Source organism: Temnothorax longispinosus, chromosome 7 (genome assembly GCF_030848805.1).
Source record: "Temnothorax longispinosus isolate EJ_2023e chromosome 7, Tlon_JGU_v1, whole genome shotgun sequence".
NCBI lineage: Eukaryota > Metazoa > Arthropoda > Insecta > Hymenoptera > Formicidae > Temnothorax > Temnothorax longispinosus.
The window spans coordinates 3639490-3663628 of NC_092364.1; the positions used below are offsets into that span (position 1 = coordinate 3639490).

At 39.2% G+C, this 24139-nt stretch overlaps 5 protein-coding genes and 1 long non-coding RNA gene across 13 annotated transcripts; 4 read left to right on the top strand and 2 right to left on the bottom strand.

The window, feature by feature from the left end:
- Nucleotides 1-563: 563 nt before the first annotated feature.
- Nucleotides 564-2899, top strand: LOC139816793 (uncharacterized). Of its 2 annotated transcripts, none has more exons than XR_011733085.1 (3): nt 564-694; nt 1971-2244; nt 2371-2899. It is a non-coding gene; the product is annotated as an uncharacterized lncRNA (long non-coding RNA). The 2 variants fall into 2 exon arrangements; XR_011733086.1 differs by lacking the exon at nt 564-694 and adding an exon at nt 1333-1466.
- Nucleotides 1411-8866, bottom strand: Nup160 (nuclear pore complex protein Nup160). 2 transcript variants are annotated; one of them, XM_071784526.1, is made up of 15 exons: nt 8724-8866; nt 8519-8627; nt 7720-8033; nt 7514-7631; nt 6886-7415; nt 5993-6802; nt 5478-5908; nt 5142-5363; nt 4370-5052; nt 3946-4299; nt 3656-3838; nt 3403-3569; nt 3097-3327; nt 2906-3009; nt 1411-2066 (listed from the first exon to the last, which is right to left on the bottom strand). In XM_071784526.1, exons 2-14 carry the CDS (start codon nt 8601-8603, stop codon nt 2908-2910), a joined length of 4230 nt encoding a protein of 1409 aa, XP_071640627.1. In that variant the 5' UTR covers nt 8604-8627; nt 8724-8866; the 3' UTR covers nt 1411-2066; nt 2906-2907. The 2 variants fall into 2 exon arrangements, with proteins under 2 accessions (XP_071640627.1, XP_071640626.1); XM_071784525.1 differs by lacking the exon at nt 8724-8866 and having other exon boundaries at nt 8519-8717.
- A 432-nt stretch (nt 8867-9298) lies between these two features.
- On the top strand, nt 9299-11051 carry LOC139816790 (solute carrier family 35 member E3-like). Its single transcript, XM_071784529.1, has 5 exons — nt 9299-10137; nt 10254-10406; nt 10486-10568; nt 10646-10784; nt 10856-11051. Exons 1-5 carry the CDS (start codon nt 9646-9648, stop codon nt 10922-10924), a joined length of 936 nt encoding a protein of 311 aa, XP_071640630.1. The 5' UTR covers nt 9299-9645; the 3' UTR covers nt 10925-11051.
- Nucleotides 11052-12368: 1317 nt separating this feature from the next.
- Nucleotides 12369-15571, top strand: Pont (RuvB-like helicase pontin). The gene is made up of 3 exons (XM_071782807.1): nt 12369-12600; nt 13730-14405; nt 14710-15571. Exons 1-3 carry the CDS (start codon nt 12460-12462, stop codon nt 15261-15263), a joined length of 1371 nt encoding a protein of 456 aa, XP_071638908.1. The 5' UTR covers nt 12369-12459; the 3' UTR covers nt 15264-15571.
- A 360-nt stretch (nt 15572-15931) lies between these two features.
- Nucleotides 15932-20382, top strand: LOC139815713 (glycine dehydrogenase (decarboxylating), mitochondrial). The gene is made up of 10 exons (XM_071782806.1): nt 15932-16266; nt 16350-16428; nt 16962-17097; nt 17180-17570; nt 17711-18231; nt 18297-18579; nt 18660-19309; nt 19387-19850; nt 19945-20090; nt 20158-20382. Exons 1-10 carry the CDS (start codon nt 16060-16062, stop codon nt 20269-20271), a joined length of 2991 nt encoding a protein of 996 aa, XP_071638907.1. The 5' UTR covers nt 15932-16059; the 3' UTR covers nt 20272-20382.
- Nucleotides 20324-23198, bottom strand: LOC139815715 (uncharacterized). 6 transcript variants are annotated; one of them, XM_071782812.1, is made up of 6 exons: nt 23053-23198; nt 21822-22259; nt 21703-21734; nt 21569-21644; nt 21298-21483; nt 20324-20983 (listed from the first exon to the last, which is right to left on the bottom strand). In XM_071782812.1, exons 1-6 carry the CDS (start codon nt 23096-23098, stop codon nt 20571-20573), a joined length of 1191 nt encoding a protein of 396 aa, XP_071638913.1. In that variant the 5' UTR covers nt 23099-23198; the 3' UTR covers nt 20324-20570. The 6 variants fall into 6 exon arrangements, with proteins under 6 accessions (XP_071638913.1, XP_071638914.1, XP_071638912.1 ...); XM_071782813.1 differs by having other exon boundaries at nt 20324-20677; nt 20783-20983; nt 21703-22259; XM_071782811.1 differs by adding an exon at nt 22332-22483 and having other exon boundaries at nt 21703-22253; nt 23053-23157.
- Between the last annotated feature and the right edge of the window lie 941 nt (nt 23199-24139).

The following is a 24139-nucleotide window of genomic DNA, read 5'->3' on the forward strand; positions in this document are numbered from 1 at the left end:
TTCTTTTTATAGAACCTGAAATGAGACATTATTGGGCTGCATCCTTCTTGTTACCAGTCGGATCAATTTTTGTTCTTGCAGTGGTTGTTTTATTAATGGTAACGACTTAAAATTTATTGTAATCATAATCACTTTATTGATGGAATGTTCAATTAAAATTTAAAATTTCAAACGGCCTTTACAGGTACTGTTCAAACGATGTCCTCACACGGTAGCCGCAATTGTTACTGCACTGCTCACCATCGTTATCATATTGACAGCTATATTGTCACTTAATCACGATCCAGTTTATACTTAATGCATTTATACCAAATAATTATATATGTATATTGACTTATATATATTGACCAAATAATTATATATATGTCTAAGTCTTTCTTCCATATATACATTGAACTGGGAGTTCAAAACTGATATATACAAGAATTTTTGTGATACTTATACATATTGAATAAATGGATATGTTACTTACCACTAGGTTGTACTTGTTCATTCATCATTTAGAATACACCAGCTTCGGCGAATAAAGTGTTATCGGTACACCAGCAGATTGGGTCAAGTTTCTCTGGATGCGTTATAGAATATGCTGACAGTAGAGAAAATGTATAACGTATATAACTTGGATGTCTGATCCTGGTCTTGTCAGTATACTTGGGAACGTACCCTTGATAGACTGGCGTCAACTGTGTTCACGGTACGCTTGTGTTTTGCCGGCAGAACCTGGTAGCAAGTTTAACTTTGATCAAATTCTGATTAACTTGGTTGGCGATTAATTCAACCGGCAGGAGCGGTTTCTAAATCCTTTTATCTTCAATCTAATCTTTTTTTTCATGTATTTTGAATTTATAATTCTATGTTAAAATTGTGCAGATGTTGCTTGATTAAGCTAATTGGAGTTTGACCGTGGTCATTCAATCTGATGACAGATTGGCAACAGAACTCGAGCAGTATCTGTCATCTTACAAATGAAATATTATTTATATGGCAGATACGAAACGACAGGTTTTTCTCTATTTCTCTTGTCAATTTGTCATCGAGTGGATTCAATATTTTACATTTCCGTTAACATTTTGTGGATAAAATCTGTAGTAGACACTTGATTTGACTATTTAGGACGATTTCATATAGTGATAAAACTCGCTTGGCACTGAATTTGAATTAACTGTTGTTAGTAACGCAATTACACACATACGACCACGTTAGAAAAATGTACAAGATTTAAAATGTGAAGCATATCTTCTATTATAATATTTGATTCAATAATCACGAATGTTTTCATTGGTATACATTATGGTTACATGATGTCACATTTTTCTGAAAGTTATACAGATGATTGTCTCATTTTATTTTCATAATAAAATTTACTTTCTATCTTAGACAGTATGACAGGATTTAAATAAAAGTTGCAAGTAAAAACATCGGTTTATAAACACGTAGTGTTTACATCACTGCTCTTAAAACTCACGGTCAACAATAAAAAATTGTTTTGTTGATATTCGTGTTTAATGTAAAAATGGAAGAAATTATTTCTATATAATATTATACTATCATATTGAGAATGACGCAAATCAGTAACAGTCTTTAATGAGAATGTTTTATACAATAAACATTGTTAGATTACAGAAGAGGTAAGGCTGTGGACGTTGCAACGTACAAATAAAGAAAACGTGGCAACGCATTTAACTTTATTATACGTATTCTGTAGCTTCTAAAGCTATAGGAATAATAATAAATAATGAGATGTAACAAGCAATAATTTAAGATTAAAATTTAAACATTCAACAAGGCATCCTTACCGTTGACTGTACTCTAACAAGATATGTAAAGTATATTACAATCCATTCTTGGCACTTTAAATCACCATACAAACAAAAAATTCCCTTATTACATAATGGAAAACTCATTGATAGATGTAAAAGTCAGAATTAACTTCAAAAATTATAAATGATAATTTTTTTATACTGTTTCAGTTACTGTATTAATAATATAAATTGACACAAGTATGTACATCGCAGAAGACCAGTTGAGAGATGATACGCGAACCGTAGATACAAGTGAGCTTGATTCTGCAATTGAAAAATACATAAGTATTAGGCTTAAACAGAATTTGCATTTAGGTGAGCATCTGATATAAAAATAATACAAGACATTGTTTTCTACATAAGATTTTTTTTATAATGGGCTGCATCCTTTTTGTTACATGTCGGATCTGTTGTTATTCTTGCAGTAGTAGTTTTATTAATGGTAACGACTTTAAATTTATTGTAATCACGATCACTTTATATATATATATATATATATATATATATATATATATATATATTAATGGAATATTCAATTAAAATTTAAATTTTCAAACGGCCATTACAGGTACTGTTCGAACGAAGTCCTCATACGGTAGCCGCAATTATTACTGCACTGCTCATCATCGTTATCATACTAACAACTATATTGTTACTTAATGACGATCCAGTTGATCTAGTTGATCTAGCTGATCCAGTTTATACTTAATGCATTTATACCAAATAATTATATATATTGAAATCACAGACAAAAAAGCAGCGGCCGTAACAAGGTGTTGGTGTTCATATATTCTATATTAATTAAATGGTTTCATAGTTTACTCTGAATTCAACGAACTGTTGCGTTAATCGACTTAATTGTACGACACTGAGGATAGTCCTATATAGGTCCGAAACGTCTGTAATTTTTTAATTAATATAGAATATTTGTCTGTGATGTTAATTTTTTATGCCTTCATTTTTATATTTATATATATATTGACTTATATATATTGTATAAGTCTTTCTTCCATATGTACATTGAACTGGGAGCTCAAAACTGATACATACAAGAATTTTTGTGATACTTAGGTATACATATTGAATAAATAGATGTTACTTACCACTAAGATTGTTCATTCATCATTTTCATTTTAATCATGTCTTCCGAAACGCGTTTTACAGTTTTCAGATAGCTCTCCAACGTTGCGTTTAATCTCTCGTAGCTCTAAAATATAAATCGCAGCATTAATATCAAGTTACGGTAATAATATAAGTATAAAAATATACTTGAAAATATACATTTAATATATACCTCTTTATGAGCAGAGTCTTTACTCAAGTGCTTTAATTCACTTAACAATACTTCTATGGTATTATGTGGTAACCAAACAGACGGCGCGGTAGCTACTAATGGTGTTTCAAGACCAAAATATTCTTTACCGCTACCTAATACCGCGTTAATATAATCTACCGCTAAGTCGGTGGCTTCCACTAGACGACCCGTATTTAGCATGAGACGTAGAAGTTCTGAGGCGTTTCGCTTCTACAATAATTTTTATGTGAATATAATATTTTATAAATCTAGAAATACTACATATAAATTTGACTGAGTAGTTACCTTATACGATATTAATAACCATTGTGGTAGAAAAGCTCCTTCCTGCAATAATTTTTGCGCAACGGCCTTATGTAATTCGCAGTTATCACTCTCTTCGTGCTTCAATGTGAAGTACTCCAATAGTCTCCAAGCGGTGTTCGTAATAGTTGTATTAGATATTCCAATATCTGAAAAAGAATATTGACCGTCATATATTTCTTGGAAAAAATATTCCGCAGCAACGGTTTACAAAAATTATAATAATTATGCGAACCAAATATATCATTTTGTATTAGCCAATCCCAGGCATTTGGATCTTCGCGTTGACTTAGTTTGATGCATTGAGAGGTCAAGCTTTTGAGTACAGAGGCTTTACTAATTTTAAATACATCACATAAATGTAACGCTGTTGCGTACAAACCAGTGCTACACAAGGTGACGATAAGCTCGGATAGTTCTGAAATATATAAACATATTTTTTTTAGAATAATCCAATTTTTAAATTATAATAAAATCCATTCATTTTCCTTGTAAAGATAAATTACGTAGTTAAAAGACATTTACCGGTATGGGTGACTATATGCATTTCCGAATTCACTTTCGATATTTTTAATCTTGCGTCTACTATATAATATTCTTTTTTGATGTCATCTAATTCGAGCACTTCAATTTGTTTCTTTATCTTGTAATGCGATACTTCTTTTCCGTCAATGCTTCTCTTCTTTTGTGGATTTGACGAGTTCATCTCGCTGGGGATGCTCTGATCAATTACCGGCCTTACGATCCATCTGTACTTCTCCCTTACATGATGCAAAGCATTGATACACGCCAGTAAACATTGTGCTTGCTTCGCTATAATCGGCGTGGAGTGAGGTTCTTGACTTAAACGCATGGCTTGTTCGTACATTATGGACGCGGCTGTGAAAATATTAAAGAAATTTGTAGCAACGTGACATAGATGCCCACAATTATAGAACAAGAAACTCACCTTTTCGCATATTTTGCTTATTGATATGGAAACTGTATAGAAAATTATAATAATTGTTTTCCATAAGATCGACGCTTCTGGCTCTACCTTCTACTATTCTTTCGAGATCCTCGTACATATCGACGTAGGGAAAAGAAATCAAATCTATTAACAATTTCTTTTCGAATAACGTAACAACCAATTGCCGTAAGCAGTCCACTCTGCGCACGGGGTCTGGATTCGCATTCAGGCAATGGTAAGCTTCCGTGTGATGACCCAGACTCAAATGTTGTGCGAATATTATGGAGTGAAGCGTCGGTAAATTCGGATCATCCGCGTCGGCAGTTGTTATGGCCGTTTCGGCGATCTCTATGATACAGTCGGACGCATTATGTTCCTCAAACAATTTGATAACTTTCAGGTAATAATGAACTAGATCCTTATTTTTCGATGTCATGTTAGAATTGAGTAAGGCATCCACTAAAAACACGTCGGTCAATATTCCGTTGGAAGCACGAAGAAAATGATCGCACGCCTTTTGCATCTCTCCCATTTCCAATAAGGCAACGGCTAGTATAAATTTCCTCGAGGCGCTGTTCCATTCGCACCACATATTCAGAAGTCTCACGTATTCTTGAACAAGCAGGAATTGGCAACTGGAGAGTAACCATTCGGGGAAGATAAAATTTCCGGATATCGGCCATCTAATTGCTTTGTTTAAGAAAATATGAAGAGACAATGAATCTGGATTTCACGCAAACTGCTAAGACTGATTTATGTTATTAAAGGATACACAAGTTGCGCGAGAAGCGTCACATGCGTTAGCATACTGTAATGCCACGGTATCAGAGCGGTTGAGTCCATATTCGCTTGGGCCATCAGAATATGAGCGTGTTTCGCACCGCTACTGTGAATAAACAGTTCTAACAGCGAGAGAGATCGGTGCTGCCTTTGTCCAACATTAATTCGCGAATCAGCGAGCTTAAGAGTTGAAAGACGCTGGGAGCTGGATTCGCTGAAATTTTATAATTTTTTTTATACGTTTTCACGATGCTGTTTAGATATCGTGTAATAATAGGAAATAAATTTATATAGTTTTTACACTACATTAAAACGATGTAAGACTTACAGTAATGATTGCGAAGGCGTATACGTTGCTGTCGATTCGCATATCCATGTGACGACATAGTAAGCTTGAGTAAGTACAACGGTTCTCGGCGCCAACGATGATCTTATAGTGTGTAAAGATCTCAAATTACACATCTCAGGACGCCTCAGTATGAGTTGTTGCAGCATCAATAAATCCCTGCAGATGGAGAATCTCAAGAGCGCTATTTGCGTTATGGTTTCCGCCACCGCGGAAATTCCTAGTTGACTGCCAAATAGATGACTGACGTTCAACAAGATCTTCGAAGTATCGTGATCATCGTCAAATTGCAGCTTATTTGGCTGCCCAAGATCATACGTTAAAGTTTCCAACAACATGGCCATGGCACTCGATATGTCTTTGACTTTACTCAGTTTGTGACAGAGTTCCGATTGGAAGTCAAAATCCGACAGCTATTTTTAACAGTGTACGTGTTACATGGGAGAGATTTCCAACATATAAAGAAAACGATAATAGAAATTAATTAAAATACTCACAGAATCGTCGGGTTCCAACATCAGTTTCGACAGCAAATCGTTGATTATGATATCTGGACTTCTCAGATGATACAATTCTCTCTCGATTTCCGTTTTAGTCTCTTCAGATAATTGTTCTCCCAACATGACCAACGCGGACATCAACACGATTAGATCTTGGCATGTGTCCTCATCTTGCGACAGAACGGGCGTTGTCTTGAACCGAGAAATATAAGACTTATCGTTGCAAAGCACCAGATGTTCTAAGGCTTCCATAGGTCTCAGAAGCGAGAACGAGGACTTCTTCAATAATACTGCGCCGTAAACGCTCGGCAGTAACAGCAGGCCTACTGGACGAGTACCGTTGGCGTGATATTGAACGACGCACGAATAGAATTTCGACCAACATCGATTAGCGATTTCGAGATAATCTTCATCCATAATCACGTAATCCATCACTTCCGCTTGCATCTCAGCCTCTACGGCCATACACACCCTCTCCTTTAAAACGGCCGGTGAAAAGGTCATGTCTGCAACTATATTGGATCTTCTGTAGATGCTCAGAGCTTTCGTGATGTCCGCTAATGAGAATTGTCCAGGATGAAATATGTAATTGATGTACGCTTCTCTCGGATCCGTTCCAGGTTCGGTTACAATATAATCTCTGTCGCGCGCTTGTTCCAAGATCGTGGTTTCCCATGCGGGATTAATGCGATGCGTTAGTGCCGTTAGTGGTAACTGTGCGTGAGTCACTGCCACCGTATCCATGTCCGCGGTCCTCCACACTGCCCACAATCTAGTTGGCGTAAATGCAAAATCCACCAGATGTTGCTGTGTAAAAATAATGTAAATTCGTTACGTTTGTTTCACAGTATGATACATAAAAAGAGAGGCATATCAATGAAAGTACTCACATCTGGCGCGTATAACGCACATAATCTAACAAACTTGAATATGCCATTGTCCTGTACAGGCTTCAGAATGCTGAATTCGCATTTCGTGCCAAATTTTAAGAACATTCCAAGATACAATTCGTTATCGTTGCCCAGCGCTTTCCTCAAGACGTGGGCCTGCGCACCTTGAGATACAACACGATTCTCGGTGGCTGCGTCCGTCACAGCCACACACTGCGTCTTGTTACAGGACCATATACGTACATTGCCCTCTCGACATAACGCAAACAGGTACGTATCGCTACCGTAACTGTGTATAACGAGAGACATAGCCACATGAGCTTCGGTATTACGACCTCTGAATGCAGTGGCTATGCCGCTTAAAAATTTGGGCATTATCGAGTCCTGTTTCAGTTCGCTGGTGTGCACGAGACCTGTGAGAGTATCGAGCCTTAAGAGTAATATAGTGGCCGAACTATAGGCAAGGGCAAACAGCGCCTCTTCTTGCGGCAAGGTAAGCCACGACGCTGCTGCATGAGGCACTGGAGAATCTATAAACATTGTCGAATCAATGTCTGGCATAATACAGTGACAAAATTAAATTTATTGCGTTGTTGTAATTATTACGCCATATCTTGCAATCTCTTACTTGTAGCTCCAGCATTGGAAATAATGTGAAATGTGTGAGGATCTCTGGCATGTTGTACGGTGGCTTCGCTGAATATAGATTGTACACTGAGATCTGTATATGTGCCCAATAGAGTTTCCTTAAAGAAAATAGAATATTTTATTATTGACAAAATATTCTTGGTAACAAAATATATATCAAAAACGAGTAACAAAATTAATGCGTACTTGATTGTGGATCTTATCTGGATGAGAAAAAGAAAGCTTGTGAACGCTGGAAACAGTGACGATCAAGATAATGACGGAGTTGACTGTCTCGTGAATGGAAATCCCATCTAGAATCGGAGTGTCCGTAAATTTGTATCTCACTCGACAGTTGGCAAGATTAATATCCAAACTGTGCTCGACCAATTCGAGTACATCGTGGCAAATGCGCCAGTAAATAAAGCGGTTACGAGTGAAATACGTGGAAGAATCTTTGTACGAGTAGCCGCCTGCTCTCTCCGGTACTTTTATGTCTTGCAACGTGCTTTGGCTTCCACCTGTAAAAATAAAATCCTCATTATGCATTCCTCGTTAATGGAGAATAATATAATAACACAATTATTTTAATTTTTATCATATATTATGCGATTACTTATTATGAGATTTCGTATATTAGCAAGAGAATAGTGATTAATAGTAATTAAATAATAATTACTACTCTCTAAAATTAATTTTACCGAAACGCGGCAAATTGACGTACGCGTTTGACACATATACAAATAATCGGTCACGTGTGCCGTTTAATTTACGGCGTTAAAAATCCAAAATCAATTTACATAGAACGAGCATAGACAGGCAGAGGTTAGAGCGTGCGAAAATTGATACTTCGACTTATAAACGTTACACGATACATTATTCCGCGAGCGTCGTACTTGCGCGTCGCCGTGAACAGTTCCTCGAGGCGTTTTTATGTGACATCGCGAGCGAAAATTCGTTTGCCGGGTGGCCGGAGTCTCCGGGCGGAGGTTAGGACACGCTTTACCTGTGTTCAGAGTGATCTCTTTCCATTTCTCTGGCAGAGTTTGGTCCGGCACGACCTCGCGATACCCCAGCGGGAACTCCACCATGTTCCGATACTTTTCAGGAAGTTGCTACAATAATTTTGTCACTTTACATCACAGAAAAACCGCCGAAGATTTGAGCGGTTATCGAACGGTTTTTTGGCGCTCGCCTCGTGCTTCACTTACGTCATCGACGAGATATTTATCGGAGATAGGCGGGAAAAACCTCGCTGCGCACCAATGCCCTCTCGGCAATATCGCGAGAAACAAAATAATTCAAAATTCAAGCGATATTTATAAACTCCGATGTTATATTTAAAATCGTCTCAAGTCTAAAAAAATGTCTCAGAATTTTTTATATTATTAATAAGATCATATATCAGAATTTTTATGAAAATTTTAAGACAGCTTTTTAGCTTTTTTATACAAATTGGAACGTTTTTTAGAGAAACTTAAACAAAATAATAATAAAAGAATAAAATAATATTTCAGATTTTTTCCGTCTTTGTAAAAAGAATATAAATATGAGAAAATCCGCGCAATTTATTAAAAAATTTTCATACGTGCAAAATATTCTGAAAATCCTCATCCAATTGTTTCTGAAAGTATCTGAGAGGTTTGACATATTTTTTCAGAATTTTTCATAAATCTAAAATATGAGAAATTTTTTATCAGAGTAGTCAGTTTATTTTGGAACGCACTCTCGTGCATTCGCGAAAGAAAGTCACGTGGGATCGCCTGGTGTACGTATCACGTATGTACTGTCCCTTGATAGCGTCCCTTCTCGATGGCGTGATGTCAATCGCTGTCGGCCGTCTGAAATGTTGAATGATTGGCGAACGGATGCTCCAGACACTCGGACATGGCACACCGTTCGACATACGCGAATTATGTGATTGTCGGATGGAGCGATAAATGAACCCGAATGGAACACGGTCGTGGTATTACTGTTGATGTTTCTCTAGCCGGGAGTCCGGGAGCCTCCCCGTGTGCGCGCTCGCGTGAGATGTAACCTGATGTCCTGAAACGTTAACGCCAACGTTAACATTTATTGTTAACGGAATCATTGAATTTTCGCGGCCGGCAAACATTATTAGGATCTCTAAAGATGAACAAGAAGGTGGTCACCGTGTTTTACCTGACGCTAAACATAGCCTTCTCAATTGTTATCGTGCTCCTGAACAAATGGCTCTACGTCCACACACGCTTTCCAAACATCACGCTGTCCATGATACACTTCTTCATGACGTTCGTCGGTCTGATAATCTGCGAGAAGTTGGATGTCTTCTGCGTCAAGGACATCGACATCAAGGAGATGGTGTTGATCGCCATGACGTTTTGCGGATTCGTCGTCCTGACGAACCTGAGCCTGGCCCACAACACAGTCGGGACTTATCAGGTGGCGAAGATGCTCACCACGCCCTGCGTGATAGTGATGCAGATGATATTTTACAGGAAGCACTTTGGCATACTCGTTAAGTTGACTCTGATACCGATTACACTGGGAGTCGTGATCAATTTTTATTACGACATACAATTCAACGTCGTTGGTACCATCTACGCGACGCTGGGAGTACTCGTGACATCTCTGTATCAAGTTGTACGTGCTGCGCCTGCTATTTCTAACTTTTGATAATTTATGGAATTTTATATATAAATTTTAATGTGCAGGTACAAGTGCGCAATGCCAATTATTTCATTTATCATTTCTTGCAGATGATAAACAGAAAGCAGAAGGAGTTTCAAATGGATCCAATGCAGTTGTTATTTTATCAAGCGCCACTGTCTGCCGTTATGCTGTTGATCGTTGTCCCAATTTTGGAGCCGGTCGGACAGACATTCACGCACAGTTGGTCGCTGTTGGACATAGTACGTTTCTGAAACATTAAGCGACAAATCTGAGGAGCTTTCGAGATTATTGAACGATCATATTGTACGTCAATTACAGATCATGGTGATACTGTCGGGTGTGGTCGCGTTCTTCGTGAATTTAACTTCCTACTGGATCATAGGAAAGACTTCGCCTTTAACGTATCCTTACATTAATATGTATTATATTACGAGATGTCAACAAACTCAAGTGTTATGCACTTTAACAAAATGCTCAGATATAATATGGTTGGACATTCCAAATTCTGCCTTCTGCTGCTAGGAGGCTCGTTACTTTTCCACGAAACGTTAGCGATAAATCAAGTCGTTGGTATAACTTTGACATTGGTGGGAATCATATTATACGCTCATGTTAAGGTAAGGTTTTTTGCGCGATGTCTCGTCATCGGTAATATACTTTGCATTTAATACATAGTTTTCCGTTCCAGATGAAAGATATCCAGACGATAGTACCAGAGTTTGAAGACAGAGAAGCAAAGCCTCTGTATAAAGTGTGATTCCATTTTAGGGAGGATATAGAATCGAAGGAATTGAAAGAAATAAATCCCTGTACTTAATAAACGCATAAGTTTTGTAAGCTGTTGAAATCTACATTACAATAAACGTTTATTTATTATTCTCGAATTTGTTCGAGTGTGGTTTCTTGTTCTATAGAATATCGAGTCACACACGATAATCTTACGAAGAACGAATTATATTGTAGTATCTCGATTCTATATTATAATTTTGATGTAATATGATTTGTGTTACAATTAAATATGAGTGAATTTTTTCAGCATAGAAATAGATAAGAAAAATTAAAGCTCGAGTCCTCGAATGTTGATTAATTGCAATTGTTCCGTCTCTTTAATTTTTCTGCTACTAGAACACTACAAATGCGCGCTAATTAGCTTTTTTTTACTTATGTCATTATACAAAAACGTTTATAATGCTATTTAATATTACTATTAATAATACTACATTATAAGAAAAATTTAACGATATATTTATAACATGACTTTGTACAGAAAAATATTTATTTAAATTAATGTCATGTCTTTCGCGAAGATATAAATAAATTTTTAATAATTAATTAAAAGCCTCGAAAAAAATCCAATCCAAAACAGATGAGAATACATGGTTGCGGTTAAAATAAGTAGTCGGTCGCGTTCGAACGGAAAGCTGAATCAATACAATGGCACGAGAGTACAGTGAATTAAAAGGGTTGAGGTTCGACGAAAAAGAATCCGCGGGAAAACGGTATCTCGAAGCAAAATGGGTCGACGTCACACCTTGGGCTGAGATAGTTCAACTGTATTGAAATTAGCGGCAACTTCAAATTAAGATTACGATTTATCGTTAGCTTTTTCCCAGGTGCATCAGACCCAACGGAGGCTTGCCTAGAATGCTCTTATATATGAAATCAGCCCGTCCGCGGCGCTAGCGAGAAATCGTCGTCCCGCGAGACATCTAGCCTTCAAAAAACGTATCAATTGCTAGACGCGGACTTTTTGACGCGGTCAGCTTTGCAAAATCTCTATTTTCCACAATCAGAATTTTTAAAACCGTATTCTTCTCGACTGACAAATTCGGGAGATATATCTCTTATTTTTGAGCTTTGCCTCTTATAATTTCATTCGCGAATAACGGAGTCGTCCGCGAAATATCGGATCAATAAAACGAGCTTGCGCATCGGATCGTGACGCGCAAGCTGCTGCGCATTTGATTTCCGCTAATGGCGTTGGCGTTGCTCTAAAGGTGAAATTTCATAGGCAGTAAAAAGCAGCAGCAGATTGTACTGATTGGCTACAAAATAGAGAAGTTCTCGAGTTTCTAGAACTTCTCTATTTTGTAGCCAATCAGTACGATCTGCTGCTACTTTTCACTGCCCGTGAAATTTCACCTTAACAACGCGACCGGAAGGAGGGGATGTATTCAATCGAACAAACATGATCATGATAGCTATAGCAACGTGCTCCAAGTATTTCGAACGTGGCGAACGTGCTCGCCTCGCCGGTTTACGTCGGTCAAGTTTTGCGAGAGAGCTACGACGATGAAGATCGAGGAGGTGAAGAGCACCGCCAAGACCCAGAGGATCTCCGCGCACACGCACATCAAGGGCCTCGGACTCGATGAAAGTGGCACGGCCCTCCAGAGCGCGGCCGGTCTCGTCGGTCAGGAAATGGCGAGAGAGGTTAGGGTTTCCTTGAAAGCGGCGGGAACCGCGTCGGAATGTTTTTTTCCGGCAAGCATCACGCTGCATCGTGCCGTTATACTTAATTATAAACAATAGAAACTTCAATTTCTGAGTATCAAGAAGAATGCATCGCAGATCTCTTGTATCACCAGAGAATGCGTTACAGTTCTCTATTTCTAATTAGTCATTTAGGTGTTGTAATAATTATTTAAATGTAAATTTATTCGCTCCCGAATTACAATTTACTTCTTTTATATTCACGCCAAAACTTTCTAATGTATCTCATAACTTGAGAGATTCATGAGAGGGATGAAGGCTGGACTTGAACCAGAGATCCCCTGATTAAGAATCAACCGCCTTCACGCGGAGCCACGTGTCATCCTAACACGTATAAGAGCTATGATCAACGTGACGCTACCTAAGTAGCACAGCAAGTCACAATAAAATCAAAATGATGGTAAAATGATCAAAAATCATCATTTTGCAATCATTTTGACATCATTTTGACTTTATTGTGACTTGCTGTGCTACTTGGGTACAAATGCTTCAAAGCATTCCTCTTCTCTTCTTTCAATGAAGAAAGAAAGAGAAGAAGAACGCTTCAAAGCATTTGTAGCGTCACGTTGACCGTAGCCATAATAATAGTAACATAGCACACTAACTAGCACAATAGTTTATTTATGTATTTATGTGTACCTTGCTGGAAACACTCATTGTCATGCATATTTTATTTTCTCAATAGAGATGAAAGTAAAATCTATATAAAGTTTGCATCAAAGTCCTGTTTGCATTTTTTCTCGTTGTACATTGAAGCCCCTTGCACAATGCCAGGCAACGAGCAATTAGGAACAAGAAATAAAAAAATTGTTAATTACAACCTAAAAAATTCGAATGCTATTTGCGATTGGTTGGCAACAGACAATAGGCACAGAATTTCCAACGTGACAGAAACTCTGTGTTTATTGCCTGTGTCTATTCACTGTTTATTCTGCATTTATACCTGATTTCAGTGATTTCTGATTTCTATTCCCTGTTCTTATTGCCTGTTTTGCCTGACATTGTGCAAGGGACTTAATGATTCGATGGATGACGATCAGGATTGTTAAGCGTAATGTTGATTTTACAGGCAGCAGGCATTGTGGTCGACATGATAAAGTCAAAGAGGATGGCAGGACGCGCCGTGTTATTGGCTGGTCCGCCAGGCACAGGCAAGACCGCGATAGCGCTTGCCATCGCTCAAGAACTCGGTAACAAAGTACCTTTCTGTCCTATGGTAGGCTCGGAGGTTTACAGCTCGGAGATTAAGAAAACCGAGGTCCTCATGGAGAATTTCAGGAGGGCCATTGGCTTGCGGATCAAAGAGACTAAAGAGGTATACGAGGGCGAAGTCACCGAGTTGACACCTGTCGAAACGGAGAATCCTATGGGTGGCTATGGTAAAACTGTATCTCACGTAGTCCTCGGATTGAAGACTTCCAAAGGCACAAAACAATTAAAACTGGACCCTTCCATATATGAGTCACTGCAAAAAGAGAAGGTGGAAGCTGGCGATGTAATCTACATCGAAGCCAATAGCGGGGCGGTAAAGAGGCAAGGTCGAAGCGATAATTTTGCTACGGAATTCGATCTGGAAGCGGAGGAATATGTTCCTCTACCGAAAGGCGATGTACACAAAAAGAAGGAAGTTATTCAGGATGTAACGTTGCATGATCTGGATGTAGCTAATGCCAAGCCACAAGGAGGACAGGACATAATGTCCATGATGGGACAACTGATGAAACCTAAGAAAACCGAAATTACAGGTAAAAGAGAAAATTATCGGTACATTATTTATACAGAATAATTCGTAATTTTCAGCAAGTAAATCTAAAACTCAAAATGAAAAAAATATACAAGTTGTTTAGGTTCTATTTATCGAGTTATAATTAAAGATGATGCTTGTAGTGCCATTCTGTTAAATGATGGAATGGAAACAGGCGTATTAATATATTTTACATTATAAACTTACATTTTTTCTTAGATTGAGTTATACATTAGAGATATATAATTATATATCTCGTTCAATTATAATTAGAGATATGTCTAATCAGAAACAAATCATTTCAGATAAGTTGCGGAAAGAGATAAACAAGGTAGTAAACAAATACATCGATCAAGGCATTGCTGAGTTAGTACCAGGAGTATTGTTCATAGACGAGGTTCATATGCTAGACATAGAGACGTTCACTTATCTACATCGTGCGTTGGAAAGTGCCATAGCACCGATCGTTATTTTCGCTACAAATCGTGGCCGCTGCGTGATCCGGGGATCTGAAGACATTATCTCTCCACACGGCATACCTCTCGACCTGTTGGACCGTCTTCTCATTGTAAGAACTCTTCCATACTCGAGACAAGAGATCGAACAAATAGTTAAACTAAGAGCTGTTACGGAAGGATTGCAAATCGACGATGAAGCTCTGTCCAGTCTCAGCGAACTCGGCACGAAAACTACTCTGAGATATGTAGTGCAACTTTTAACACCTGCGGCTTTGACGGCGAAAATCAATGAAAGAACCAGCATTAAGAAGGAGGACGTTGAGGAAGTCAATGCGCTTTTCTTGGATGCTAAATCGTCGGCTAAGATACTCACGCAAAATCAAGATAAATTTTTGAAATAAAACTTGATTTTACGGTAACTTATTTTCTTTACATCCATCAAGAATAATTAAAGAGTAATTTAATTCTTAGATGTTTGTCGATTATATTTTAACTTTCTCAATCCTTCGATTAATTGTCTCTTGAATTAAAATTAATTAAAATAATTATTTTAAATGTACATACAGCGTAGCGATATTAAATGTATTACCATTATTATAAGGAAACAATCTTGTATGTATTAGAACATTTCTCATGAATTGAACTATTTTACGTACAAATGTTTGTATTAAAAACATTTCTTAAATAAAAACTTTTTGTGAAACTAAAACATATTTGCTTGTCTTATCGCAATCTTTTTTTAATGTAATTGAATCTTATAATGTACTAAATCGATAACTAATTAAAATTTGCGAGAGTTACTTTGCGTCACATGAAATCTTTCACGTGTTGCACAAACGTTTGCAAAATAGAAGCAAAATAAGATTTGTTTACGTTTGATAGAAAATTCCGTTAGATTGTACTAGATCAAACGTTAAACTTCTCAGCGTCACGAGATTAACGATGAAAATAATTTCTCAATATTGTCCTAGACGTCGAACGGCTCAAGGTTCAAAAGCTGATAAGTTCATAAGCTGTAATCAGGGGTTGTGACATCACTGTGTGATATCTATATGTACTGAGTATAAAACCTCCGTTAACTTTAACACTTGTTAGTTTTAAGGAGAGCCTCGAGTGACCGTAGTATTAAATGCTGAACGCCGCATTCTAATCGACTTCCAATATATCTCTGAGTGCACGTTATTCTTCAAAGTTACGATGCAGTGCACATTGAAGATGGCAAAATGTTCCAGGCTCCTAAATAAGCACAACGTTGTGACTCGGCATATACATGGTTTGCAATTGAGTAGTTTACACAGGCAGAATTTGAGTAAGTTGCTCCCGCAAAAGGAGGAATTTCAAGCGAGGCACATTGGACCCAGGGAACACGAACAGATAGAAATGTTAGGCCTAATTGGATTTAAGGTAATTTACTTGTGAAAAATCATTTATACGGTGAAAATTGTACCGCAACTGGATTAATTTTTATGCGCGACGTAATATTGCAGAGTCTTGATGAATTAACAGAAGCTGCGGTACCGGCTAAAATTCTTCACAAAGGAAATTTAAATCTTGACGAGCCAGTCAGTGAGTAGTTTTCTTAATCAACGATATTTAGATTTAATCAACATTTGATCGTGTTAATGGTTGGAGTAAATTGTTAGGTCTTTGTTTCATTGTCTGCAAAAATTGCGCAAGTTTCTCTTAAGATTGTATAAATAGCAAAAATGTATTTTTTTGTTCTTGTAAGATACGACGTGATAACTGTGGGTCAGTCCGTGAAAACGTGACAAGTCACGAGACTTCCCGTGCGATTCGACTTGCCCTAATATTGATAACCCTCCATGTTATCTTCGGTCACAGTTCAATCTCGTGCGCCTGCTGCGCTTTCACGTGTTTCTCAGACTTAATCGTATGCCGTCACATAAATTTCCACATTTAATTTCTTTTCCCGATATCGCGTGCTGCAATATACTACGTATACAACCTACATATTTTTCCCATTATATTTTCGTATCTTCTTTTCATATTGACATAATATGTCAATAAATAATAATTATAATTTTACATCGTCATATAAAACGAAGTCATATAAAAATTAATACAAATAATTTTTGCAGCCGAGTACGATCTAATAAAACGGATCACAGAAATTTCGGAAAAGAATGACGTATGGCGCTCTTACATAGGCATGGGGTACCATAACTGCTGCGTGCCGCACACGATTATGCGTAACATTTTTGAAAATCCTGGATGGTAAATCGCGTTGCCACATAATTTGATAAACGTGAGATGCGTAAGAGAATCGTATAAACAATTTTATTGCATTTCGCCACAGGACGACGCAATATACTCCTTATCAGCCCGAGATTTCGCAAGGACGACTCGAAGGCTTGCTGAATTACCAAACCATGATATGCGATTTCACGGGGATGGAAGTGGCGAACGCTTCTCTCCTGGACGAAGGGACAGCGGCGGCGGAGGCCCTGGCGCTTGCGTGTCGACATAATAAGAGAAAAAAATTGTTCCTCTCCGACCGGGTGCATCCTCAGACTATTAGCGTTATCGCAACACGCGCCGCTTCCTTAGGTTTAACGCTTGAAGTTGGAGACGTGTTTAAAGTAGACACCAGCGGAGATGATATTGCCGGTATTCTCGTGCAGTATCCCGACACAACTGGCTGCATCCACGATTTCGAGGACGTTGTCAAGAAGGCGCATGCTAATGGAGTATGTGTTGTTAAAAATTATAATATATATCCCAACAAAGATATAAATATTTCCACAGAAGGGAAAATGTTCTGTAATTTTTATGAATGGATATTAACTTAACATGTAAAATGTTAAAATCACAATATGTTTCGCTACAGACACTCGTCTGCGCTGCCACCGACTTACTTGCGTTAGCTGTGCTTCAACCGCCGAGTGATTTCGGTGTCGACATATGCGTGGGTACGAGTCAACGTTTCGGAGTGCCTCTCGGATACGGTGGGCCTCACGCTGGGTTCTTTGCGTGCCGACAGAAACTGGTGCGATCAATGCCCGGCAGAATGATAGGCGTTACGAGAGATTCCAGCGGACAGGACGCTTATCGGTTGGCCCTCCAGACGCGCGAGCAACACATCAGGAGGGATAAGGCCACCAGCAATATTTGTACCGCACAAGCGTTGCTGGCTAATATGTCCGCGATGTACGCGGTGTATCACGGACCTCAGGGAATACGAGACATTGCGAGCAGAGTGCACAATTTGACGCTAGCTTTGGCGAAGGGCTTGGAGGTGGCTGGAAACGCAATAAATAATATATACTTCTTCGATACCATTACAGTGTCGCCAAAGATTTCTGTGCAGACGATAAAGGAAAATGCGAATGTAGCTAAGATAAACTTAAGGTATTTCCCTAAATAGAGACGACAATGGTTTATGATTTCATCAAATAAAACTGCGAAATTTACAGATACTTTAATGACGGTACGATCGGAATATCTCTCGATGAGACAACGACGACGGAGGACGTGAATGATCTTTTCAAGATATTTTCGGCAAACACTACGGTTGAAGAGGTGGTCAAAGATGAAAGCTTTCTCGCGAAAAGTTTGGACAAGTCGGATTTCCACCGTACTATCTCGTATTTACAGCATCCTGTTTTCAATAGCTATCACTCGGAGACGAGAATAGTTAGATACATGAAGTCTCTGGAGAACAAGGACGTATCTCTCGTACACAGCATGATTCCACTGGTGATTATTATTTGTTACAAATATTGTACTGGTACTCGTACGCATATATTTGCTTCTTTAGTAATATTAGCGTTTAACAGGGTTCTTGCACGATGAAATTGAACTCAACGACGGAGATGATGCCTTGCAGTTTGAAAGGTTTCACCGACCTGCATCCTTTCGCTCCACTCGAGCAGGCTGAGGGATACCAACAATTATTCGCCGAATTGGAACGAGATCTGTGCGCGATCACCGGCTACGACGGTATTAGTTTCCAACCGAATAGCGGGGCGCAAGGTGAATACGCGGGTCTGAGGGCTATACAATGTTATCACGAGTCGAGGGGCGACAAACATCGACAAGTCTGTTTGATTCCGATATCCGCGCACGGCACGAATCCCGCATCCGCTCAAATGGCGGGTATGCAGGTGGAACCGATTCTCGTACGGAAGGACGGTTCTGTCGACATGGCGCACTTGAAAGAGATGATCAACAAGTATCAAAAGACGCTGTCGTGCCTGATGATCACGTATCCATCGACGAACGGGGTGTTCGAGGAAACGATTGGCGACATATGCAACATGGTGCACAATGCCGGTGGGCAGGTATACTTGGACGGCGCCAACATGAATGCTCAAGTTGGCTTGTGCCGACCTGGTGATTACGGCAGCGACGTGTCGCATCTCAACCTGCACAAAACGTTCTGCATTCCTCACGGGGGTGGCGGACCCGGCATGGGTCCCATCGGAGTGTAAGCAATTATTCTAATTTTAGAATCTTGTACATTGTTAAAGTTAAATATATAAAAAATATATATATAATTTATAGGAAGCGACATCTTATACCTTTCCTGCCGAATCATCCAGTAGTAAATTGTTCGAGTAACGGCTATGGTGAGTTGAAGAATTTCGGTGCCGTATCGGCCGCACCTTTCGGATCGTCCGCTATTCTACCGATCTCATGGGCTTACATCAAGATGATGGGTCCGAGAGGCTTACGCAAAGCTACGCAGGTGGCTATTCTCAACGCCAATTACATGAGCAAGAGATTGGAGAAGTATTACAAAACGTTGTACAAGGGTGAAACCGGGCTGATTGCGCACGAGTTCATCCTAGATGTAAGAGACTTCAAGAAAACTGCCAATGTTGAGGCCGTTGATATTGCGAAGAGACTGATGGATTATGGCTTCCACGCACCGACCATGAGTTGGCCCGTAGCCGGTACCTTAATGATCGAACCGACCGAATCCGAAGACAAGACTGAGCTGGATAGATTCTGTGACTCTTTAATTTGTAAGTTCTAAAAAAATTTTAAATAACGCTTAAAATATCTTATTGTCGAGCATTAACATTCTTGCCGTTTACTCACATTTGTAATTCTCGATAGGTATAAGGAAGGAGATTGCGAACATTGAAGAAGGAAAATTAGATATTGCACAGAATCCCTTGAAAATGGCACCTCACACGCAGGAGCAAGTAATAACGACCGAATGGAATCGACCATATTCGCGAGAGTTAGCAGCTTTCCCTGCTGTAAGTAGCTCGTGAGCATTATATCAAACATGTACTAATAACACATTAATTGGTCTTTTTTTTTTAGACATTTGTGAAAGGAAGTAACAAGATTTGGCCAAGCGTTGGAAGGATAGACGACATATATGGTGATAAGAATCTATTTTGTACATGCCCGCCCATTTCGCTTACAGAACAATAATTGTGACGTTGTATTTATATGCCATGTACAGTTACTTAGTTATATAATGCAGTACTATTTAAATATTTATTATAACTTTTATACAAATATATTATTTATATAAAACATAAATGTTATTTTTTATCTGACAGTAGACGAAATATAACGAGAATCTGTGTTTAAGATTTAAATTTTTAGCAAATAAACATTGTTATTGTTTTCACGCTCATATAATCTATTTTTTTGTAATCTAAATTGTCATACAAATATTTACATTATATTCTAAATATTTTACATATTTTCCGGCTATATTTTGTACATTATAGACCAGGCATAAGATAAGCAATGTTGTCGAGCATTTGGGAAAGTGTTTCAGGTTTAGCTCCATTAGTTTCTGGCAATTGCTGCGTTAAACAAATTAACGGACCTAAGGCACAGAGCAACGAATCCAATAAAACCGAAAGACTGCCCGAAACAGCTATCTGACCATCGTGTTCCTTCAAACGTTCTCCAATGATTGTCAAGCTCTCACCAAGCAATTTGAGATGGGCTGCAACATCGATTGGCTGCGTTCCAACGACTTTGTACATTCCCGTGCCTATTACCGGCTCATTAACCAGATCTTTACTGGTGCGATTCGACGGTGGTGAGACTGGAACGTTCCCAACAACAGATGGCACGCCGAGTTGAATAGTTTTTTTTGCAGAAGCGGGCTTTGTTTCTTTCCCATTGCCTGAAATACAATATATACAGAATAATTTATTAATGCCGTATTGAGTATTTAAATGAAATACATGCACACGAGAGCCAAATCAAGATATAACTACAAAAGTCACAAGACATATATATATATATATATATATATATATATATATGTGTATACACATATTTATATATATAATATATATATATATTCGATTTAATAAATATTTTTGGCTAATGCACATGCACACGGGAAACAAGACAGACATACGTAAACTATACATAACATGACACATACAAATCGTGTACATATTGCCTATATACAATTAACCAAAAAAAACCCACCAATTTTATTAATGAATTTTTTTCGCGAGGCGGGCAGTGGCATTTTCCAAACGGGCTCATCTTTACTTGGCGACAAAGAATGAGGCTTTGCTGCCAAGCGCTTTGCACGCCTGCGCCAATTGTACTTTTCCAGATGTGGTACTGTAGCCCACAGCTCTCCTAATCGCTTAGAAACTGCCGCAAAATCTACAAAAAGCAACGATCGGTAAACAACATCGAAGTTGCATGCACTTGCATGCTTATGAAAGAAAAAATAATATAGCTCAGGTACCCATATAAGGATCTTGCTCTAACAGTTCTGGCCTAACTTTCTTTGCCCATAGCATGTAAGCGGTAAATCTTGTCTTCTAAAAATATGAAAAAATTAAGGCCCTTCTTTCGATATCGTTCTTCATTAGTACATACCCCTTTATCCTTGCGCTGTGTCTTCGTCTTGCCTATAATTTTTCCATCCTTAATAACCAACTTTTTCTTACATTTTTCAAGCATATATAAACTATTTGCTTGTGATGGGGTTTCCTGACCTGGTGGTGGTTCTAGCTTCCTGAATCCCATTTCTCTTTCGTCGATCATGAGAGGATCTACTTCATTGTCGCTCCCCGAGTCCATACTGTATCTCTCATCCTCGTTTATCCCAGAGGGATCATCGGATTCCGAGCTAGACGACTGTCCCTCATTGTCAGACAAGGGGTCCATCTTGATCCTTTGTTGCACATGATTCGAGCCTGAATTCTTTCTCTGCTGCCCGACGTTACCCGCCTGATTAGATTGCGTGGGCAATATCTGCTGCTGCTGCTGCTGTTGTTGCACTTCATACTGATCCAAGAGTTGTTGAGTCTGCAACTGCTGCGCCTTCTGTCGTTTGAGTTTATTCTCCGTAAGATCGTCAGATTCGAAGTCGACAAGCTTGGAGGATTTCTTCCTCACGCGTCCGCTACGGGAGATACCCGTGACCTCTAGATCTGAAAGATAAAGCAGACTGCACCTTGCCAAAAAAAAGAAAGGGTCCAATGTACTTTGCAATAGCTAACTACCAGGCTTAAACATTTATAGAGTTCAGGATAGGCACAGTATATAGAGATACTACTTCTAGGCAGGCTACAATGTATCAGCTATTAAAGTTGTGGGCAGCCAGTCGCAGTACAACTCGCACTTCACTTTGCCTCGCTTCTTTTCTCTGAGAACTCTGCATTACGTTTTTATGAAAAATAATTATTCAATTAAACACTTTACAGACAGGAGATGACGATGATGACCAGATGTAAGCAAATTTCAGGTGATTAAAGCTCTCGATAATAAGACAGTTTCTACGTTCCTGGTTCTAATTGTTTACTTTTTACAAGTCCATTCATTAGATATAGGCAAGTTGCAAAGATGTGTTTAAGCGGGATGTGAAAATGGAATGATCATTCTCTCTTTCAAATGTCATAGATGCAGAAAAGTGGCTCGACGTGACCGAGGCTAGATGGATCTCGTGAAATTTCCGTTTTTTCTGTCAACATGACAGATTCGTCTACTTCGTGTGTACGGCGCGCAGTTAGTGCGACGATTATCCGCCATGTACGCCGAAGCGCTAGCGCCCCCAAACATAACGCCAAAAACGCCAAATGAAACGTTATAAGGTGAAAGATACTCCGAGAGATTTTCTACGAACGCGCGCAGATCATGCGATTCACCGCAAGCGATACCAGCGAGCAAGCAAGACAGTCTATCCGATGCAGCCGCAACAGCGTGTGACGAGAAACCGATGCTCACCGTCGCTCTTCTGAGCGCGTGCTTTCGTTGATCCGAACACATCCATAGCGTCCTCCGTCCTTCCCTTCCGCGCTGCCCAAGATGCCCGAACGAACGCGCGCGCCGCGCCGCGCCGCGGCGCGCCCGGGCGTCGTGCCCTCGGATTTTCGCGGGCTCGGTGGCTCTTCGTGCTTATTGGCGCGACGTTCGATAGGCGCCTTCGCGCGACGACACTTTTAATGATACACTCGTTTCGAGGGATCGCATAAAAATACGACCATCGTTGATGTTGATACCATGATGTAAATACATCATGGTTGATACCACGACACTCCTCGCGGTAAATTTACAAAAGGCCTTTTGTTTAATTTGTTTGCGATCTTTGAAAGAAACAAATGCCGCACACGGACGACGTCCAAAACATGTGACGACGCTTTGATTTTGACAGCGCGGTATTCGAGTAGTTTTCACCCGGCTTGCGATAAAGATTGATCAGGTAAGAAAAAAAGAAAACCTATACGGGAAGGAGAACTAGTCTTTATTTGTCGACGCTAAGTTAATCGGAGACTGTGAAATCGGCCCTGAGTGGCTGCTAATAGATACGCGGCAAATTAATTGTAAACGAGATATTAGTTTGTGCCGGTTCGCAAAATCTTTTTTCGCGCGACGAGGAACACAAAAGGACATTATACTTAATAATCGGGAAAAGAAAAAGGGAACTTTTCATTATCGCGAAATATAGGACATGATCTTGGGATCTTTGATCGCTGTATATCGAAGCAAGATGATCGCTTTATGGGCCGTAATGAAATTGGCCGTGTTCAGCAGAAACAACTGTTGAGTTCGTCTTATCAACACTCTGCGTTGATTGGTTGGTTCTAAAAGTAAGAGCCAATCACGTTCGACTGCTACTGAGCGGCTTAGTCTGCTGAACGCGCCCATATTGTTGTCCACTTCAGGGTGTCGCCACTTCCCAAAATTCAAAGCGCGCGACCAACTTCAAGCGAGACGCCAGCTTCGACAAGTTTCTACCGGTACTCCCGTACTCGCGGTACGAAACTTGTGTCGCGCGTCGCGGTTGTGAATATATCATTAATAATCGGGGAGA

Coding starts and splice junctions, on each gene's coding strand:
- Nup160 (XM_071784526.1), bottom strand. CDS start 8,603: ATGGTGGAGTTCCCGCTGGGGTATCGCGAGGTCGTGCCGGACCAAACT. Junction 7,632..7,719: donor CAGATAAGATCCACAATCAA/GTACGCATTAAT, acceptor ATTTTCTTTAAG/GAAACTCTATTGGGCACATA. Junction 3,010..3,096: donor AAGACTCTGCTCATAAAGAG/GTATATATTAAA, acceptor TTTATATTTTAG/AGCTACGAGAGATTAAACGC.
- LOC139816790 (XM_071784529.1), top strand. CDS start 9,646: ATGAACAAGAAGGTGGTCACCGTGTTTTACCTGACGCTAAACATAGCC. Junction 10,138..10,253: donor TGACATCTCTGTATCAAGTT/GTACGTGCTGCG, acceptor CATTTCTTGCAG/ATGATAAACAGAAAGCAGAA. Junction 10,569..10,645: donor GGAAAGACTTCGCCTTTAAC/GTATCCTTACAT, acceptor CAAAATGCTCAG/ATATAATATGGTTGGACATT.
- Pont (XM_071782807.1), top strand. CDS start 12,460: ATGAAGATCGAGGAGGTGAAGAGCACCGCCAAGACCCAGAGGATCTCC. Junction 12,601..13,729: donor GTCAGGAAATGGCGAGAGAG/GTTAGGGTTTCC, acceptor TTGATTTTACAG/GCAGCAGGCATTGTGGTCGA. Junction 14,406..14,709: donor TAAGAAAACCGAAATTACAG/GTAAAAGAGAAA, acceptor AAATCATTTCAG/ATAAGTTGCGGAAAGAGATA.
- LOC139815713 (XM_071782806.1), top strand. CDS start 16,060: ATGCAGTGCACATTGAAGATGGCAAAATGTTCCAGGCTCCTAAATAAG. Junction 16,267..16,349: donor TAGGCCTAATTGGATTTAAG/GTAATTTACTTG, acceptor GTAATATTGCAG/AGTCTTGATGAATTAACAGA. Junction 18,232..18,296: donor GTAGCTAAGATAAACTTAAG/GTATTTCCCTAA, acceptor CGAAATTTACAG/ATACTTTAATGACGGTACGA.
- LOC139815715 (XM_071782808.1), bottom strand. CDS start 23,098: ATGGATGTGTTCGGATCAACGAAAGCACGCGCTCAGAAGAGCGACG. Junction 22,260..23,052: donor ACGCGCTCAGAAGAGCGACG/GTGAGCATCGGT, acceptor TTTATCTTTCAG/ATCTAGAGGTCACGGGTATC. Junction 21,645..21,702: donor CACAGCGCAAGGATAAAGGG/GTATGTACTAAT, acceptor TCATATTTTTAG/AAGACAAGATTTACCGCTTA.